The sequence below is a fragment of the Prosopis cineraria genome, unplaced genomic scaffold, assembly GCF_029017545.1.
Source record: "Prosopis cineraria cultivar Desert tree isolate PC_DT_omini unplaced genomic scaffold, ASM2901754v1 PC6, whole genome shotgun sequence".
Classification (NCBI taxonomy): Eukaryota; Viridiplantae; Streptophyta; class Magnoliopsida; order Fabales; family Fabaceae; genus Prosopis; species Prosopis cineraria.
Window position 1 is genome coordinate 7,350,519 of NW_026555337.1, and position 19,916 is coordinate 7,370,434.

The 19,916-nt window shown below is 36.6% G+C and overlaps 4 protein-coding genes across 5 annotated transcripts; 1 reads left to right on the forward strand and 3 right to left on the reverse strand.

Annotated features, from left to right (window-relative positions):
* Positions 1–224: 224 nt before the first annotated feature.
* LOC129314597 (COBRA-like protein 10) lies at positions 225–3,395 on the reverse strand. Of its 2 annotated transcripts, none has more exons than XM_054958080.1 (3): positions 2,590–3,395; positions 493–1,985; positions 225–349 (listed from the first exon to the last, which is right to left on the reverse strand). In XM_054958080.1, the coding sequence occupies exons 1-2, from the start codon at positions 3,188–3,190 to the stop codon at positions 544–546; spliced, it is 2,043 nt and encodes a 680-aa protein (XP_054814055.1). In that variant the 5' UTR covers positions 3,191–3,395; the 3' UTR covers positions 225–349; positions 493–543. The 2 variants fall into 2 exon arrangements, with proteins under 2 accessions (XP_054814055.1, XP_054814054.1); XM_054958079.1 differs by having other exon boundaries at positions 225–355.
* A 2,502-nt stretch (positions 3,396–5,897) lies between these two features.
* LOC129312628 (DDRGK domain-containing protein 1) lies at positions 5,898–9,487 on the reverse strand. The gene is made up of 8 exons (XM_054955304.1): positions 9,015–9,487; positions 8,813–8,921; positions 8,499–8,605; positions 8,019–8,120; positions 7,776–7,934; positions 7,525–7,581; positions 6,712–6,748; positions 5,898–6,297 (listed from the first exon to the last, which is right to left on the reverse strand). The coding sequence occupies exons 1-8, from the start codon at positions 9,132–9,134 to the stop codon at positions 6,092–6,094; spliced, it is 897 nt and encodes a 298-aa protein (XP_054811279.1). The 5' UTR covers positions 9,135–9,487; the 3' UTR covers positions 5,898–6,091.
* Positions 9,488–10,425: 938 nt separating this feature from the next.
* On the reverse strand, positions 10,426–12,900 carry LOC129312453 (uncharacterized). The gene is made up of 5 exons (XM_054955085.1): positions 12,525–12,900; positions 11,837–11,923; positions 11,380–11,585; positions 11,255–11,308; positions 10,426–10,687 (listed from the first exon to the last, which is right to left on the reverse strand). Exons 1-5 carry the CDS (start codon positions 12,883–12,885, stop codon positions 10,643–10,645), a joined length of 753 nt encoding a protein of 250 aa, XP_054811060.1. The 5' UTR covers positions 12,886–12,900; the 3' UTR covers positions 10,426–10,642.
* Positions 12,901–13,199: 299 nt separating this feature from the next.
* LOC129314423 (uncharacterized) lies at positions 13,200–17,225 on the forward strand. Its single transcript, XM_054957867.1, has 5 exons — positions 13,200–13,383; positions 13,620–13,717; positions 14,025–14,124; positions 16,116–16,298; positions 16,903–17,225. Exons 1-5 carry the CDS (start codon positions 13,327–13,329, stop codon positions 17,023–17,025), a joined length of 561 nt encoding a protein of 186 aa, XP_054813842.1. The 5' UTR covers positions 13,200–13,326; the 3' UTR covers positions 17,026–17,225.
* The last annotated feature ends 2,691 nt before the right edge of the window (positions 17,226–19,916 follow it).

The window sequence follows — 19,916 nt, forward strand, 5'->3', positions numbered from 1 at the left end:
GAAAATAATTGTATCAAATCAAATAAAATGAAATGCTAAGATTATTATTCGCTCGAGAACATCCGTTGGGCGTATAATATTTTATATATAAAAAATTGAACTATTTAATACAGTAGTGAAGATCAGTAATTAACGAACATAAAGGAAAAGACTAAACCTGCAACCACAAAAAGAAAAAAGAAAAAAAGAAGTGTAGAATATGTAGAAATTGCAAGTGCTCGAAATTTCCACACACTCATGAAGTTTGCTTATTATAAGTGCTGTATTATCACATCCTTTTACAGAACACACAGGCCTTTGCAATCCCACATGGCTCCATCACTCATCATAAGCTTGCACCATCACTTCTCTGCTCCTATATTTATCCATGATACTGACATGAGAGTGATGATGAACACATACATACATACATACATACATACATACATACATATATGGACATGTATTTATATAATAATCCACACAAGGGAAAAAGCTTAACAAGATACGTACCGGCCGGGAAGCAAAAAAACAAATGAACCAGTTAACCCTTAAAGTTTTTCATCACAAGTAATAGCTATTTTCCCCAGAACTCGTCGTCGTCGTCGTCAAGAATGTCACCAACGCTACCAAAATGACTGCAACTATGGAAGAAGAAGCTTGGCGATGCCCTAAGCTCTGAAGAGGCACGTACGGGGGAAGAGCACACTCATCGCCGTTGAAGTACACTTTGGTTGGAAACCCATCTTTTCTGATATCAAAATTCTTAATGTTCTTCTTGTTAAAGGTTATCACCGATTGCTGTTTTCCTGGCACTCTCGGGTCGTACGGATGCGTCCCGTTCGTCTCTCCGACCAAGTAATTCATATCCTTTAACCCGTTGAAAATCACTGTGCTTATGTTGTCCACTTTCGTGCCGTTGAAGGAGAAGACCTTCTCGAAATTAGGGTAAGACCTCTTGAATGAGACCGCCGCGAACCAGTCCTCGAAAGGGGAGTCATCCCAGTTGAAGATCGTCATCCTCGCCGTCCACCCGGCAACGGAGTCTGAGTTGATGTGCCAGTTTATGCTCACCGGGCAGTTATCTCCACAAGGAAGCATTTTGGGTAATCTATGGTGCTTCAGAGCAGCCCAGGCTTTGGCCTTCGCCGTTCTGTTCACGAACGGCACGAGAAGAGCTTCCGGTGGAAGAAGCAACGATCTGGCATCGGGATCGCACTTTCTGGTATCGGGACACCCACATGCACATGTATTGCATGGGATTACAGAGTCGTTGTAGTAGGCAGAAAAGGATACGCAGCACCGGTTCTGCTTCGGCTTAGGCTTCGTCATATTGCAGGCTACCTGCCAGCTGGCAACAGCGAGGGTGACGGACTGAAGTCCACTCGGGTCGGGGAACTCTTGCGGGGAGACCCGGATGGGCTGACCGCATCTGTACTGTGGATTAACGACGCCGTCGATGCGCCACTTCAAGGGAGGCTTGATGGAGGTGGCCATGCCGTTGTCGGGTGGCATCTTCATGACGTTGATCTGGAAGATGGAACGAGCCTGGCTCGGGTCCAGTGAAGGTGGTAAGACGGTGCCGTTGCGGCAGCAAAATGGGAGTTTTCCGAGCTTCTCATCCTCCTTGAGGGTGGCGGGGAGGTCGGAGAGGGTGGGTTTTTTGTCGCATTCGACGCCGGGCTGGTTGAAGTTAAAGTCGGCGTAGAATTTACTGGCGGTGCCGTAGAGGCACTGGGAAATGTCTCTCATGTGGGAGTAAACGCCTTTCATGGAGCTGATGAACTCGCCTCGCTGCCATTCCCAGGAGATGTTCCAGTGGTCGAGGCGGGCGAGTGGGTGCCACGCGTCGATGGTGATCTGAGCGTAATAATTGTTCTTGTTCGCCTGAATCACGTCGTAACTGATGGTTATGTCGCCGTACCGGCGAGGAGGGAACTTGGTCTGCCTCTTATTCAGCACCGTTGCCTTCGGGTCCTTCTTGCAGCACACAAACATGTTCGACCCTATTATCCATAAACAACTGAAATTCAAAGCAAGCACGCGTACGTGCATCTCTCTTCCACGCACACATGTATATATTAATAATGTCCAAATTATACAATTTCGAATATCAAACACACACATCATGCAAAATTACTATTATATTCTAGTAATGTATGGCAAACTGTTTGCATGCATGCCTAGTTCTCACGTTCTCTAATACTCCATTTCTAATGCAAACCTTACAGAAAAAAGTAAACATTATGGAGCTATGCAATCGCATATACAATTGTGTAGTTTTTTTTTTTATTTCTTACATAACTGTAACAGTGAAGAAACCTGGTTTTTTTGGTTTGCGACATCTATTTTCTTTAAAAAAAAATGCTCAATTACATTACGGTTAAGATTCCAAAATATCCATATTTCGTTAATTTATAAGCTTTAGATTGAATACAACATCGGAAAAAGAAGGAAAAACCCAGGGAACAAGGAGCATTAGAAAACTTAAAATATGAATATATATCTAGTTTGAAATGTAATGTTTATGGTAAGATTATAATTATTCTCTAGTCTAGAGATATCATGCATGTATTTTAGAAGAAGAAGTAGAAAGGAAAGAGAAGATACGCTGTCTAGTTGCAGCGGGGCACTTGAAGCCATCGTTAACCAGTTTGATAGTCTTGGGCATAGGGGTGGTTCCTGATTTGACGCCAAACATTGTCCCTTTCATCTTAATATTAACAGACATTTGATCGAAATCGTTGGCCGTGTCAATAGCCGTCAGCAAGTCCGTCATGGAACTTCCAGCCAACGTCGTCCCATTGCTCACGTTCGCCGGGAAGTCTCCGGCGTCGAGCAGCACAGCACCGTCCGCCGACACCAAAATCTCGTTGTGCTGGAACCCTATGAACATATTCCACCCCACCAGTTCCTCGTCCCCGACATTCGTCAACGACGCGTCCGCCTCAAACGCCCAAGCCTGCTTCGATACGTTCTTCACGTGAGGGAACTCCTTCGTTCGTCCTTGGAAGTTGTACGTCAAGAAGATTCCGTTGCAGTTGTCGAGCTCTTTCGGTCTCTTTGTCGTCTTTTCTCCGCCGCCGCCGCCGCCGCCGTTGTTGTAATCGTCTTGTGCTTGTCCATAACACACCTCAAATTTCCAACAACAAGCTAAGAGAAATAACAATAGAAATTGGAAGGACGAGGAGGCCTTCCAGGGAACTTTCATATTTGTGCTGTCCCTCTTATTTTCTTTGTGTTTTTTTTCTTGTAATTTTCCTTTTGTTTTGTTTTCAGGGTTATCTGGGAATGACGAAGGAAGAATGAGAGCAACGACAAAGAGAAGTCCGATGACCGGTAAAGAGCGGTGGTGGCCGCGGTTTGAGACGCGGCTCAGAAGAGGAGATCAGGGAAAAGAAAGGGGGGAATTCTGGTAAAACCCAGAACCATGAAGAGTGAGAAGTTCAACGACTATAAATGGAAGGCACAATGCGAGACATGGTCCTTCTGTATTCTATTCCTCTAGTTTTCTCGTCTGTTTCGGAGGACTTGCAAGAAAAGTGGATGTGTTCTCAACTAATTTTTTTCAAGGGTCATTATTTATTTATTTATTTATTTTTAAGTATATTTCGGATTCTAAAAATTATTGGACATTTACTCATCTTCTACCAGAATATTCTTCTTGCATCTCTCGCTCTGTTGATCTGATCTACTCTGACGTACACTTACTGACATATAGCAGAGTTCACCTCATTTGCATGTAGCAGCTTCAACACTATTAGCTATTACTCTCTTCGTTTTTATATATATAAAAAAAAATTATATCACATAATTTAAAAAAAATTAGTTAATTATAATAATTATATTTAAAAATAAAAAATTGGATTAAAATACCCTCTACATACATTAATTATTTTATATTGATGTAAATTATGAGGAGCGATCTAAAAAATATATAATAAATATTTATTAAAATATGTAATTTTATTCATATAAAAAAAAGTTAAAAAGTGATAGTTTGGTAATTCTCTTGATCTCTTTTTTCCCCCATACCATCAATTCAATGACATGGGATTAAAAATTAAAATGGTAATAATGGAGACCGCACCAACATAATTTCGGAGTAACTTCATCAAATTGTGATCACCCGGCACATATTAGTGAGAAAAAATGTTCTAGAATATATGCCAGCAGCAGGAGAAGTCACTTGGGTTGATAAATCATTTTCGGTAACAATCGGCATTTCGAGTTGATGAAAGAATTAATATACTTTAATTGCAGGGTGCTCTATGGCTTTTTCTTCGATTGGCACTGAGCCTGATTTATTTGCTTGTTTGGCATGATTAGAAATAATTGGGATTTGTAACTATTCACAACATATAGAATACTTTTTTTTTCTCCGGAGACCTTAATTATTTTATATGCGCGCGCGCGCACATAAATGTAATGTACGAGCAAGGGAACTAATTAAATCAAATTACATAGGTTTCTTCATTTTCGGCAAAGAAACGTGTATTACATGTCAGTTTATGGGGTATGCGTGTGTGTATAATCTTTTTTATTTTATGTATATTTTACATGTCAGTTTATGCTTGGTCGTCCAGCGCAGTTGCCATATATTCCCGTGATCTGTCCAGTGAGAGTAATCGCTATCGAGGTTTAGAACCAATTAACGGCTTCCCTCAAGAAATATGGTCATTTCAGTAATTGCCAACTCATAACAGTTCCGCGCTGAAGCAAGAAGAAAAGCAATAACCGTGCATTTATATATCACTTGAGAGAGAAAGTAACCCCAGAGAATTGGCTGTAGTTACTTACTATATCACCCATTTATGCATCCTTCTCTTCTCTGTCCCTCTCTCAGCTATCCTTCATTTCAGGGCTTGAAGAGAATAATGGCTGCAGATCCTAGCCGAGGGCTTCACGAATGAAGCCTCTACATTACTGAACCCGTTGCTCAGAGTTCAAAAGATGTTACCATGACTTGTCTCTACATCACGAACGAAGCCTATACATTACTACAAGACTAGACATTGAATCAGCTTATATGCAAGTTTTATTTGTTTGAAGGGACCGGAGTCTGTTTTGGTCCTATAGTATTGCAGACATGGATGAACCCTCGAGAAGAGGTAGAAATCAATGTACAAGCTACGAAAAGCTATTTTTGCCATAACACCTTGACACTATTGAATTTTACTGATGAACCACTGTGAGAGGGTTGAATAGCCCAAAAAACCTCGGTGAACTTGAGAAATATCAGTGCAATAGACAAGCGTGATTGCTTGTGCGCCTGCCACAAACACGCCCAAACATATTTATACATAAATACACATATATACAAACTACATATGAAACCTAGCAAGATGCATTATAGTGCATCTGACATACTTCAAAGTTCAAACAGAACTACTCCGCAAGAAAGTGCTTGGGAATATTTTCTCTCAAATACAAGAGGAAAGGAAATTGAGATTTTCTGTCGATGGAAACCACGATTTATGCAGTTTCTGGAATCTTCAAGGAAGACTCTTCATATGTTATTTTTCACGCCAACTTGTTCATGTAAATTCAAAGGCTAATAGGAGTGTGGCTATCCATTAACAAGTTCTATTCATCCTTTTTCATCTCAAATACATCAGACTTCCTGTCATGACGAACGTGCAAGATACATTTAGGCTGCTTCTTGTTGTTGCTTGTTCGTTTGTTCACGCAAAAACTATGACGAAATCAGCCACATAAATACACGGAAACATGAGAAACATCGACCCTATTTGAAAGTGTTTTTCATATTAGCTTGGTCCTACATATCATTTATAGATCGTGTTTCAAAAAAAAAAAATCTATTTAGTTTAGAATTAGAATCCAACAGTAAATTTTATCCTAAAAAAAGAAGAATCCAACAGTAAATAACTTCGCCAAGATTACTAAAGTCCAAACCATAAGCAAAAAATTGGCTGCCTCATTTTACTTGAGCATTAAATCGAACACAAGAATGCAATCAAGTTGATATTTTTCAAAAGAACATTACCAACATCGCATTCTTTTGGTGTTGTTATATGTACCTTATTAAGGAATATAATACAGAATGAAGAAAATCTCTGTTGTCATGACTTCCTCTACCATGAAGATGATGTTAGTTGGCAATAATCTCCTCCACGGGAGTAATTTCTTCAACCTGCTGGGACTTAGGCTCCAGATCAATGAACTGGTTGGACTTTCTAGCTAGGTGAGAAATGCTAACCCTCCCCTGCCGCTTAATATAATCAGCAACAGCTTGCATTTCTTCCAGAGAGATGTAAATATATTTTCCTCTGTCATCCATGACACCAGAAAGCCTCCCTGATACATATAAAAAGAACACGATAATATATATCTCGAAAGGGATCAAGTTATATGTAACGCAAAACCTAAAAGAATCTCAAAAAGTGCGTGCATATATATTGGGGGGGGGGGGGGAGTACCATGGCAATCATAACATTGATCTCTGTTACTGATACATTGCAGCAACAAATAAATATAAATATATATATATATATATATAAAATCAAACAAGTGATTATGAATGTATCAATTTCTATCAACATTATGTCAAGTCATTCAATTAGGGATGTCCTCATATAAGTGCAGCCAATGTGAGGTTCGCTTGCAGCTTTTCATCATGGGATATGACATAATCTTCAATCCAATTTCGTAAGAAAAAGAAGGGCAATGCAATTAATATATATTCTGAAAGAAAGAAACAGTAGCACTCACCCATACGTTCCAAGGAGGTGATGCGATTAATACATTCCTGTACCAGTTTGGGGTTATATCAGAAAAGAAAGGCCAGGGAATATATCAACAAAAAAAATATTAGGACAGTAGAAACTAAAAGTGATTCAAATAAAGGGCTTTAATAACTTCTTTTTCACTATATTAAGACAATTTCATGATGAGAAGAGAGAATAATACCAAAAAGGTACAACAACAGAGCATAAAGGTTCCTGTGCAATGAAAAGCTAATTACAAAAGAAAAACTATCCCTTAATCCACAAGGGGAACCAACCCACTTCTTTTCCCCACCCCACAACAAAGCTTTTTGCAACTCACGTCCAAAGGTTACAAGAGGAGTTTATCGTATTACTACTAGGTCATAAGTTTCTTACCAAAATAACATTTTTCCCCACTAATTAAGACCCCCATCGAAATAATGTGAGTTTTTAAGGTCATTAAATGAAATTTCTGCAAAGTTTTTATCCTTATCCTCAAAAGTAATCCTCTCCCAAAGAAAATATGGTAGAAGGGATTGCTTAATGAATACTTGATCGTTCCCACTCAAACCAAAGACATCACAAACCAGCAAAGACTGCATAATGCCAGAGAAATTTATACTTATTTGGCACCCAAAAACCGTGAACAAGATAGTTGACTTTAATTGCGTGTAATGATATAATGCAGTAGAATCCACAACTAATTACTCCATCTCATCCAGAATTCACTCTTATTTAGTATATTCCATCCATAAACTTTTGTAACACATAAAAAATGAGAAAAACAAGTGGAAAGGCATAAAAAGAGGAAATGTACCTGTGTCCTTAATTTAAATTCGGCAGCAAGATCTTCTAAGGGAACACATTTGTGCTTCTGAGTGATTAAACAATTATTACAAATAAATTAAGATCGCTATAAAAACTCTTTAAATGTGGCAATGAAAACCTAAGCTAATTGTTATTAGTTTTTGGTGCCCTGCTGAAAATATGAATTTTACATGTTTAGTAAGAAGAAAAATAAGGAAACTAAGAATTTGATAAAGACAGTACAGAAGAATAGAGAATCACCATTATATATTCAACAAAATCTGCTAGCAAGTCTTGACTACCATCCTGCACTTCTTCCATGGTACCTTCATCATCAACTGAAAATTCACCTTTCCACTTCTCAAACTCTAAAGTGGCAGCTTCCTCCTCCCTGGCTTTCTGAGCTTTGGCTTCCTCTTCCTAAATGGAACATGGTCAAACTTTTGCTATCAACAAACTTAAAAAGAAAATCCTGGACGCAAATCTACAGTAATATAGACCCACCAGCCTACGCTCCTCTGCCTCACGCTCTTCATCCTTCTTCCTCCGCATCTCTGCATAATGGTCTTGTTTTGTCTGCCTTGACTCCCGTGAAGCTTCTTCAGCCTTCCAAAATAATGAACCACAATGCAAGGAATGACTTAATTTAACAAAAAAGCCAAGAAATTAAAACCTACTTTTTGAAGGTCAATGCCAGGAATTCAAGGAATTCATGAACAATGTTCTTAAAGATGCCGATAAAACCTTGATAACATATAATCTTTCAATTATGGAAACCCCAAATACCAACCTTTTATTCTTTCAGTAAATAAGATATACAAATCTATTTTTCCCTTCAGATTTCAAGGCATGGTGCAACAACTAGAAGTACGAATATATATTAACCTAGTCTCTCTCTTTTTTGTTTTAAAAAAAAAAAAAAAGAGCACTCGGATGAGGGGGAAATCAGTGTCCCATGTACGTACTAAAAGGTTCGAACAATACCTGTCGGCGAGCTTCCCTCTCTTGCCGTTTCTTTTCCTTTTTCTTTGACGCTTTAGCCCCATAATACTCAGCACCAGTAGCTTCATCATCGCTTTCCTCCACAGTTTCTGCGCCAAAGGAATTAAAAAAAAAAAAAACTCAATTTCCCTTCCTAGTTCCGTATTTTAACTGCAGATGCTTTTGCCGTATACATGAGATTTTGATTAAATAAAACATCACAAAAAATAATAATAATAAGAAAGCAGAAAAACCATGCAGTATGTTATGTTTTACAATTCGATCTGATAAAATATTATAAAAATTATATAACCAACCTTCAGTAGTTGCCGCTGCAGCTGATGAAGAGCTAGCACCAGAAGCGGCCGGTCTACGACGCATTCGACGCGTGCCGGTGGCGCGTACCACAGCTTCCCTTCGAGGTTCCTGAAGGTTTTCGAGAGAGGGGGGAAAATTAACTTGATGAACGCAAAATCTAAATGGAAAAACGAAGAAAATTTCGTGAGTGCAATTGGAAACCTGATGAGCCTCATCCTGATGAGAAGGTGATCGAGAATCATGACGGCGTTTCCAAAGGTATAGTGGAATCAATGCTACCACGAGAAGCATTGAAAGAATTGCAAGCAGTATTTCTTCCATTTCTTCAAATCTTTCTCCCAAAACAAGAATATTTTTCGAAATTCTCTGTTCGGTTTGATTTGGAATCAATCGAGTTACAAATTGGTTTCTGGAAATCGTGGAGCTTGACGATACTTGATCCAGACATAAATCAGGGTAAGGCGAACTGAGAAACTGACGAGTTCCGACACGGCGATCCCGTCCAGCTTGGTGACGACGTCGTTAGGTGCTCTTGTTATTACTCTCCTCGAGCGCCAAACCAATCCCTGATTTTTTTTTTTAAGAAAAAAATTACAGATTGTATAAAATTTATAATAAAAAAATTAGTTATTCTGACACATATTGCATATGCGAAGTTCTTCCGAGCTGTCTCGTTTTTAATTTCTAGGGACACTAGCTGGTTCAATTATTGCTCTTTCAGAGGTTCTTCTCTTTCTTGTACTCTGGACTTCTATTAAATAAATTGATACTTTTAAGATTTGTGTGTGTGTGTGTTAGCAACACAAGTAGTTGCCACCATGGTCCGCTAGTTGCCAAACTAACTCTCTAGAGTTATTGCATTCTCGCAACTACATATCTTCATCGTGTCATCTTTTTCTTTTAATTGCCATTTCCATTAAGTTGTTTATCCTATAATATCCAATAATAAGATCTCTCGTTTTTTATTCCATAATCAATGGTATTTTATTCTTGGTAGAAAATCTTAGGTTGTGTTTGAATTTCAACTGAAAAAAAATATCATAAGAGAAACTGATCAACAATTCGTTATGATGTTTAAATAATATTTTTTTAAATTAATTTTAATAATTGAAGATAATTTGATAATTTTTCAAAATTAATTATAAAAATCAGAAAATGAAAAATGCTCAAGTGCTACGAATTAATTCTCAAATAAAAAGGCTTCTTCAAAATTAACCAAATAAAATTTTCCAAAATTAAGAACGTTTGAATAAAATTTTACAAAACTACAATTTTTCTAAAATTGATTCCAAATAAATATCCGAACAGGCTTTTAAAATTCTTCCCTTCGTTGTCGGAACCCTTCATAACTTCAAATTTAGAAAGGACCAAACACCGCCCTCCTATCCTTATATCAAGCATCCTAACTCTCAATCTTTCAAGATCGAGTACCAAATAATCTTTACTTTCTGATGATTCGGTCTCTATCAAAAGAAGATTCCGGAACCACTGCAACTTTACCAGTAGGTTCGTGTAGAATAGGATCGGATTTATAGTTTAAAAAAGAAATTAAGTTATTATATAGAGCTGCACTGGAATCATTGAGTACCGAATGGCATACCAAGAAAGAACGTCATCCGAAATACGAAATTGGAATATCTTGCACGACCGCTTTAAAGTTCTTTGACACACATTATTGAGGACAATGACATATAATGTCAAAGCTTCCATAATCCCACATAAGAGTCACTAGAAAACTAAGACTACAACCATCAAACATGTAAATAGCAAAGCATAAGAGCCTGGCTCAACTGAGGCAGGTAAGAGTTGATTATCAAGTTCCCAACAGATCAGAAACCATGAATCTTGATATGCTCCTTCTTCACGATACCAGCCTGCTCAGTACACAACAAAAACCACCAATGAGATCATAAACACATAAAAACAAGTTCTCCCATATTTTTAATCACAATGTTCGCAAACCAGTTATAAGGCAGGGTGCATAAAAATTAGGAGCAATAAATGACCTCGCTCCGTGCTCTCAAAAATATCTCAATACAATGAGTCAATTACTGCCCCAAGCCCTCTGGTCAAAAAATAACACCCCTAGCCCCTCACTTACAATACGCTTAAACTAAGCGAACCAATCCTCCACCGTGCACCCAGAATTTAAACTATTTAAACCAATCCTCATATCACCACATCCTCATTTTCAGAATTTAAACTGCTTGATTTCCAACTTGATTAAAAGAAACAGACTAAATAAGATTGCGATATTACCTACCAATGAAGGATTTAATTTTCCCCATAAACAAAAGGTAGACACATGACCCAACATAATGGACTAATCACTATACGAAATTTTCTTAGCCAAAAAACAGCAACCCCAAGCCATTAGAATACATCATAAAAAGCAGACCTTAACTCAGAACAGCATAAATCATTGCTGAGATGATCATTACCTGAACAAGGAAGGTAGATACATTCTTCCTCTGATCACCTTGAAGTTGAATAACCTAGAGACAACACTATTATGTCAATAGAAGAAACAAAAGAGCATTGCATGATAATCGCAGTTAACACCAACCTGTCCGAGCTCTGGGTCTTGGACTACAGTGCCATTGCAGCAGAACTCTTTCTTGAGGTCTTTAAGTATCTTGTTGTAGCTGAATTCTTTCTTCAATCCCTGGACAGTTGTAAGGCTTTTTCTACCATTCCGCTGCTGTATGCGAATATGAACATACTCTTTTGCTCCAGCACCTGAGTCGTCAGCATTTGCCTCAGCAAACGGATCTACAAATGGTTGTCGTACGCACATTCAACACAGCATAAAATATTAAAAATTATAATTCAATAAACCCAACTAGTGTAACCAGAGCAAATGCCCTACCCTGAAAGAAAATGAGCTAGTACAATTCAAAGCAAATGACCAAAAAAATAAACAGTAAAGTGCCAGAAGCAATGTCAAACACTAAAATCAGAATCTCAACATTTCCAATCAGGCAACCCAACCAACTACAAAATATGAAGAAATTACAACATACCAAAGGCAGTAGGAATCTGAGCGTCTAATTCAGACATGAAATTTAGCTCTCCTGGATTGAAGGTCCTACCAACCAGATTGCTCAGACCTGAATGGAGAGAATTATGTTAGTTGATATAAGGTAACAACTAACAAGGATACAAAACCACAAAGATATAAGTAAACAACACAAAGCCCATCCACACAAGATTTTAGAAAAATGATAAATCAACTGCTCCTATCAACCAGACCTTCCCAAAAATTTTTAAGATCAAATTTGTTTAAATTTATAAGATTTTACAGGAGCATCAAAACAGAGGAAAAAAGAAGACAAATCATTCTCCCTTCAGCCAAGATTATATAACATGCACATTTAGTTATTAGATACGATGGCAAGATAGCAATTACATCCTTGTAGACACCTTCAGATCTAAATTAAGGCACCTATATTGAGGAAAAGAAATATCTTTCAAGTGGATCGGACACACGATTCCTGCCGGAAACATCAGATCAAAACTAACAGAAACCCCAAATACCGTGAGGTTCCAAGAATAATCAAACCGGAGACTCAAACATCAACGAAAGAAACTCCAAAAAGATTCAGATAAAATATCAAAGATTAGCGCCGAAGGACCCAAACCAAGTCTAAAGATTGATGAGCACAGAATTAGATCTAAATAATAAAAACAAAATAATAAAGAACAAATTACCTGATCCTAAATTAGGGTTCCGATGCGTTAGAAACTGGGCGATGATGATCTGAAACCCTAAATTGGATAAGGCTGAACCTTCCCTCTCTTTCTCTCTCTGTAGCGGGGGTTCGGTTTTAGCAAGAGAGAGGAGAATTAAAAGCCCTTTTCGGAGACAAAATAGAGAAACGTAAGGTGTACTTTGGGTCAGGCAGGAAGCACTTGCACAAATATCACGAGGGAATGCAAACTTATAGTCTCGGAAGCAGCGGAGAGACCACACGCGCTCGTAAACCGATGCCACGTATGCATAACTATACTTGCTACGAGCAAATCGGGCGAGTGGCAGCTTCCTTAGCAGCTCTGAGATTGTAGATTGCATTTGGGGGCAAGGGTAAACATGTCAGGGGGCATATAAAGTCATGTTCCATTATGCCCACAATCGGGCACCGCATATAATCATACCGTTAATATCATCGTTATCATTATCACCATCAAAATCATAGCAAAGTGAAAATATATAAATTGGTAATGGCAATTCAGGCTCGACCGGACGGATTACAATTACAATGTTATATTTTTGGTAACATATAATTACAAATATAGTAATTATTAAAAGCCCAATTTGTAGCCCAAAAAAACTAAAAGCCCAAAGTCAATCATGCGTTTAGTTTTGGGTTTGGGTCCCTGATCCACGAAATTAGACTTCATTGAATCACAGACATCGTCCCCAGTCTGCGGTACGAAAACGGAAAGGCGCTTGTTCATCGATTTGGAGCCGTAACTACCAGGTTCCTCCGAGCAAGCGCAGTTGGGTCCGGCAATGGCTCCCGTTGGTCCGAGATCCGGTGAAGCAATTTTCGCAAGTGTAGAGCGTGTGGTAAGCTGCAATCTTCTCCTCTCTTTCACTCTCTATTTCCCGAACAAAATCCTGGAAGATGATGTCAGTGAAATGCACAGTTTCGTCTATTTGATTATAGCTTTATCGATCCTATAGGCCACAGTGTGATTTTATCCTTTTCTAGTTTCCTAATAACTTTAGATCGATAATCTCGTGATGATGGATGCTTTAAATTTTCAATTTTATCTGCACTAACGTGCGGGGCGGTCGTGCAGAATGCAGAGCTATTTACTTTAACGTACGGGGCGATCGTGCGTCAGTTGCTTACAGATCTGGAAGAAGTTGAGGAGGTTAACAAACAGCTTGACCAAATGTACAATTCAGAACCTCCTTTGAAATTCTAACTCTGATTCATTGTTATCAAATATATTTCTTTTCTTTTTGTTTTTTAATCTCTATATACATTCTTGGTGTGACATCTTCCCGGTTTGATATAACTAGCAAGTTCTTCATATGCTTTTACCATTTGCTTTCGTTTTGTTAATTTGGATCATATCTTCCCGGAGGTTACGGTCTTGCTGATAATTATTTATTATTCATTTGTCCACTTAGTTTTTAGATTTGATGATGACCAGACATACATCTATTCATCTGAATTTGACTGTTTGGTTGGTTTTCAGGGGTTATAATATTGGAATCCGTTTGATTGATGAGTTTTTAGCTAAATCTAATGTTTCAAGATGTGTTGACTTCAAAGAAACTGCTGAAGTAATAGCGAAGGTATTCTATTGTCGTTTAAATTCTTTAACATGCAATGCAATAAATATAGAGGACATATCTAACGAGGGTGGTTTTAGGTGAGAAATGAAGGGGCTACTAAGTTACTAACCACTCTCAGATATGTGATTTTTGTTCTGACATTCTTAGTGTTTTGTTCTTATAAGGTCCCCGACACATTTTTTGACTTTAGCATATAATATATTTGACGATACTTTTCTTCTTAATGTTGTAATGGTTATCTTTGTCTTGTCTCTTTGGCTGGCAAGTCTCACTGTTTGAAGTTTCAAACATAACTTGAGTGGTTTTCAGTATGTAATTAATTAATATCGATATAACATGATAAGCAACTTAATGTTTAAGCTTAAAAACATGAAGCCAGATTGCTACATTTGCCACTTGAAATAGATTGATGGTTGAACTGTTAATGCACTCACGATGCATTGTGCAGTTCATAAGTATATGGTTATACTTATTTTGTAACAATCACTGTACCTTAGCCCTTGATTTTTATCATCATCTTGGGGCAGACACTCAATTTCTATCAGTGAACTTACTGATATGGGGGCATGGATAAGGCCTCGGCTTAGGTGAGCATACACATAAATTTTATTTGGGAAAAACAGAAACCATGTTTATAGGCACACACATGAAGTAATATCTCTTGGCTTGCTAGACGTATGTTTAATGATCTGTAGAGCCTTTGTGAATCATTGGGAAGTACTTGAAGAAACCACATCTTTTTAGAGCTTTAAGGTGATAGCAGTGTCAGCTACAAACTCTTCTTAAGGATTGTGACAGATATAATTATTGAATTTTTGTATAGAGAAAAAATCTAGTTGAGGATGGTTTAGTTACCCAAGTCCTTTTTGTGTTTAACTTATTCTAAGGTAGCATTTGTATGATACCATGATATAATCAAGTATGCAACTAAAGTTCTCGTAAACACTAGCTAAGAAGAACTAATTCCAATGTCTTGGATGTAACTGACCCTTAAAACATGACTGTGTTTCTTTAGTTTCACTTGTTAAGATATATATAACGTATGGATTTTAAAAATTATGACCTAAGCTCTTGAACGTCTTTTGTTGTCATTTGTCATTGTTACAGAAAATAGGTAGCATCTTGGTTGCACACATTATGTACATGAATCTGGGAGCTTACATGTTTTAGTTTGCCAATTATCAACAGAAACAAACAATGTAATATTAACAACTAAAGAAGACTGTTAAAATTAAATTGGCAAGTTCAGTTAACTTGTTCTTTTGATTGTGACTTCTCCTTACAATGCTAGCCAAGCCTTTCTTTCATTCTTTCCATTATTGTCATCATATATAATACCTCTTTTTGATGAAGTCCTCAAAAATGTTATTCTTATTAACGAATAATTTGATATATTTTTATCATGTGGACAAAGTATGTATTGGTGCAATGCAACCCGTACAGCTAACTCCACCTAGTAGAATAAGGCTTACTGTTGTGGATATAAGTATGTATTATTTTTTTTATAAAATTCACAATCCATAAATTTCTAAATCAAGAATGCATGCTATGATCATATCATATTCATTTGGTTTTTAATATTCTTTCTAAATAGCACTAAAAGTTACATTACTCAAGACAAAACACTCCTTTGTTGGTCTTTTTTTTTTTTTTATCAACTTGATCAAACCTGTTCTTTTATTAAAGTGAACATATTGAAATTGAAATCAAAGTCCAATCCCTTTGAATTTAATTGTATCTATTTGGCGTTTGTTACATGACACAGTCAGTATGGGCTATTGATGTCTGATTTAAAGATGATACAGTATATTGACTGGTATAGATTTTGATCAGCATGGTAGCCTTTATGAGATGGACTACACTTTGCCTTTTGGTTTGGCCAGGTAGGTTGTGTACGTCCCAGGCATCACTTAACTAAAATAAAAATGTGGATCCAAGGATAGTTTAAAAAAAAAAAAAAGCGAATCTTGATTCTTTTTTCCTTAATGCAGGTTGGTTTTAAAATGTTCCTTGGTGTTTCTGCTTCTGTGACCAATTGGGATGCTGATGGTACATGTTGCAACATTGTTTTGGAAGATAATCCTTTGGTGGACTTTGTTGAGCTTCCTGATACCTGTCAAGGTCTCTTCTATTGCAACATCTTAAGTGGAGTTATCAGAGGCGCCTTGGAGATGGTAATCTTCTGTTACCATGTTCCCATTTTGATATATAACTCCAACGTTGTGGAACTTGCGTTTAGTTCAGTTGTCTGTTTTATAGCATTAGACTTAGAAGACTGGGAGAGTATAGGACTGAGTTATTGCCCCTTTAATTGATAATCACCTGAAGCGTTTGACGAGATGTGTTACTGTATGTAACTTGCTCACATGGTTCAGGCGTGGTTTATGGAAGGAACAACCTTTTATATCAAAATTTAGCTTCTTCAGTTGGCCTTTATCTTTTTGTTTTATTTTATTTTATTTTATATTTCATTTAGTGATTTGTTGTTATTGTAAATGCCACACTTCTACTCAAACTCAAAAAAGATAGCCGGTCAATATTTTGCGTGAAGTTTTTCACTGTTTCAGGTAAGTTTAGCTTGCTAAAGTCTTATTAATGACACTCATCATTTGAAATGAACTTCTGAGTTAATCAGAAAGCATGGTAACATTATTCCTTGTCCTTGAGGAAAAGGAGGCCTGGATTTAATCTGCTGTTTATTGTGAGACCTAGCTGTTATTAATGCACATGTACTTGTTGCTCAATTCATGGTTCTTTTTCCTGTATATCTATGTTCAGGTGTCCATGAAGACTGAGATTACATGGGTCCGTGATATGCTTCGAGGTGATGATGTCTTTGAGTTGCAAGTAAAACTCCTCAAGCAAGTCCCTGAAGAGTACCCATACAAGGATGATGAGTAAACTTCTATCAATCCTATAATGTAATGTGTATGCTCAAGATTTTTATTATTTCATCTACTCTGAAGCATAGAGGATGAGTTGTCTATCTAGACCTAGAGTGCTATGTGTATTTGATGAATTGTTAGAATAGAAACTGTTGACTAAATTATCATACATGATTTTGATTTTTGACATTACAGGAGACTGATTTATTTTGGGAAGTCTTCCGATGTTGTCTTAAATTTCTCCTGTATTCCTGTTCTTGTGGGCACAAAAAAGTATTGTTAATAAATGTAACAACAAACTCGTTATAGAGATAAGGGTCGATCATGGAAGAGAAAATGAGGAGAAATTTCAGGTTTATTTGGTTCTATTTTCTATTTTTATGTTCTTAAAACAATTCTGTAGAATAGTTTTTCATAACAAGTTTTGGAAACAAAAAATTAAAAAAAAATCTGTTTAAATCATTATTTTGAAAAACACATCTAAATTGGTGAAATAAAAGATGAAAGGATAATCTATTTTATTAACATAGCTGTTATTAATGAAAGTATGATATTTTTTTGTCTTTTCTCTAGTTTTGCAGAACAAAAGTAATAAAACATCTTAAAGATGTTCTGGTTTCTCATTTTTCAAAACAATTTCTAACTTTTTTTTGTTCTTCAGAACAAATAATAGAAAACACATTTTTAAACAGATATTTTCAATTTGTTTTGTTTTTCAGAACAAAAAATTGTTCTGAAAAGAGGTGATCAAACTTTTCACTGACATCAGAAAAGTAACTCCCCTGCCTTTTCTCCACACATAGCAGTAGGAAATGGAATTGGATATGGAATCCATTAACAAATGTGTAGCTTGAAATCAAGAAGGAGGAAATGGAATTGGATGTGGAATCCATTAACAAAGGAAGGGGAGTTGGATATGGTAAGCCAGAATCATGATTCTTGGGTGTTCTGATTCTATGAAATTTTTTAGAATCCAGTTCCATCATGCTACCTATGGCATCTGAATTCTATGCTTCCTCTCTCCAGTTTACCTTTTCGTCACTGCCCACCTTGATGCAATGGGAAGTATTCTTCCTCATCTTCTTCCTCCAGCAATCGACGGCTTCCTCATCCTCCATTGCGGCTCCTCCTCCTCCTTCATCCAGTGATATTCGACTGTGGCTTCCTCTTGTTTGATCCCATAAGATACGGAGGGAGCGCACACATGCTTGATATAATCTTGGCCTAAAAGTTGGGTTGTCCGCCTTACTAAAGCTTTTGCAACATTTATTTGGTTTGCTGGATTAAGCCGTCAACGAAAGCTAGACCAGGGAAATTTCTAGTCAAAGGAGGGAGTGGGGAAGACCATGGAAATGAAAGCAGTTTGCTTTACTTTGTTCTGGGTTTCTTCTCCAAGACCATACTTTGGCCAAAATTGATTGTTGCCTCAGCTTCTAGTTATGGTCTGTTGGTGATTTTTGTCCAATGGCAAGGTTGCCACAAGTGGTTTCCGGTGGCGAGATTCAAGGAGATGGGCAGAGGATAGTTTCCATTTTTTTTCCTTTTAAAAGGGGCATTTTTGTCTTTTCCTTTTTTAAACACATTTATTTATTAAAATTATATCAAGATTCTATCTTTACATTGAACATACTTTTATAATCTTATTTTATTCTAATTATGATTTTATTAAAAACTTTTTCATCACACCACATGAAGCCTAAGTAGCTTGCGAACTATCTCATAATATTATTTTTTTTTATATTACTATCCGATCAGGTTAAATTCAAGTATTTTTAAGCTCAATTAAGGATAACTTTTTTAAAGATGTTTTCTGTTTTCATGCAGACTCAAATCCAAGATCTTATGCTTAAGCTGCTATAGTCAAATCCACTAAGACCAACGCCTGATAATTAGTAATTATTGCAACACATTCCTCATCTGAATATTTAATAGCAGTCTCTTTTTTATTGAAAAAGGAAACATTTAGAGGAATTGAATCCTAAAAGCTCGCTAAAATCAAGGCATACCTTAATACTCAAAAAATGTTTACAAATATATTTACATATCATTCACTAACAACGGCAGAGCCAAGACCTCAAGTCAGGGGATGGAAAATAATTTAATAAAAAATAATAATTATGTTGAAACTAAAATTATAATAATATAAATAATTTAATCATCATTTTTCATCTTAAAAAATTATATTGAATAAATTGATATAATCTTTTATTATATATAAGATTTTTATATATTATCTAAATCATTAAAATATTATATATCTAATAAATTTTTAAATTTAAATATATTTTTTAATTCAAAAAGTGTAAAATATAAAGAATAGAAAGTGTCAACTAAGTTTTATATATTCCACTAATAATTTTTTCTAAAATGAGAGCTGCACTTGCACATATACTTCCACCATCATTCACCGATAAAATCTTCATATAACAGTAAAATTTGATCACATAACCTCTGTCGGCTATAGATCAAATCAGATGCTTTTGTTGGTGTAGCTGTCTCTTTTAACACTGCTCTGTTTCAGCGTTTACAGGCTTTAAAAGTCAAGCCATCGTGTGCAAGGACATGGTTATTTTTGTCCTTGGATGGGCCTCGGAGTTATGAAGTGAAATCGATTGATGCTATTTCCTTCTATTTTTTTTCTTAAATATTCCCCAAGACGGATAATTTGGGGCTTTGGGCTTACTGTAAGGTGTGAACTATTTTATTATATGCATAAATATGATAATCATCTGCCGACAATCTTTAATCTTGGTTGGACAGAGTCTTCCAATTTTTATTATATTCATAAAGCTTTGTTGCTTTTGTTCCACTTCCATGAATAATGCCACTTTTATCTTCCTTTTTGCGTGATCTGAAAAAAAAATTTGTATCATTCATAATTAATAAATATCACAAGTGATTGGAGTT

Excerpts from the sequence above, each read along its gene's own strand:
- LOC129314597 (XM_054958080.1), bottom strand. The coding sequence starts at position 3,190 with ATGAAAGTTCCCTGGAAGGCCTCCTCGTCCTTCCAATTTCTATTGTTA. Across the intron at positions 1,986-2,589 it reads CCCCGCTGCAACTAGACAGC|GGTCGAACATGTTTGTGTGC; the intron begins GTATCTTCTCTT and ends TATGGATAATAG.
- LOC129312628 (XM_054955304.1), bottom strand. The coding sequence starts at position 9,134 with ATGGAAGAAATACTGCTTGCAATTCTTTCAATGCTTCTCGTGGTAGCA. Across the intron at positions 8,606-8,812 it reads TGCAGCGGCAACTACTGAAG|AAACTGTGGAGGAAAGCGAT; the intron begins GTTGGTTATATA and ends CCTTTGGCGCAG. Across the intron at positions 7,582-7,775 it reads ATTTTGTTGAATATATAATG|AAGCACAAATGTGTTCCCTT; the intron begins GTGATTCTCTAT and ends TTAATCACTCAG.
- LOC129312453 (XM_054955085.1), bottom strand. The coding sequence starts at position 12,885 with ATGCAATCTACAATCTCAGAGCTGCTAAGGAAGCTGCCACTCGCCCGA. Across the intron at positions 11,586-11,836 it reads TCAGATTCCTACTGCCTTTG|ATCCGTTTGCTGAGGCAAAT; the intron begins GTATGTTGTAAT and ends AACCATTTGTAG. Across the intron at positions 10,688-11,254 it reads TATCTACCTTCCTTGTTCAG|GCTGGTATCGTGAAGAAGGA; the intron begins GTAATGATCATC and ends TGTACTGAGCAG.
- LOC129314423 (XM_054957867.1), top strand. The coding sequence starts at position 13,327 with ATGGCTCCCGTTGGTCCGAGATCCGGTGAAGCAATTTTCGCAAGTGTA. Across the intron at positions 13,384-13,619 it reads TCGCAAGTGTAGAGCGTGTG|AATGCAGAGCTATTTACTTT; the intron begins GTAAGCTGCAAT and ends GCGGTCGTGCAG. Across the intron at positions 13,718-14,024 it reads AACAAACAGCTTGACCAAAT|GGGTTATAATATTGGAATCC; the intron begins GTACAATTCAGA and ends GTTGGTTTTCAG.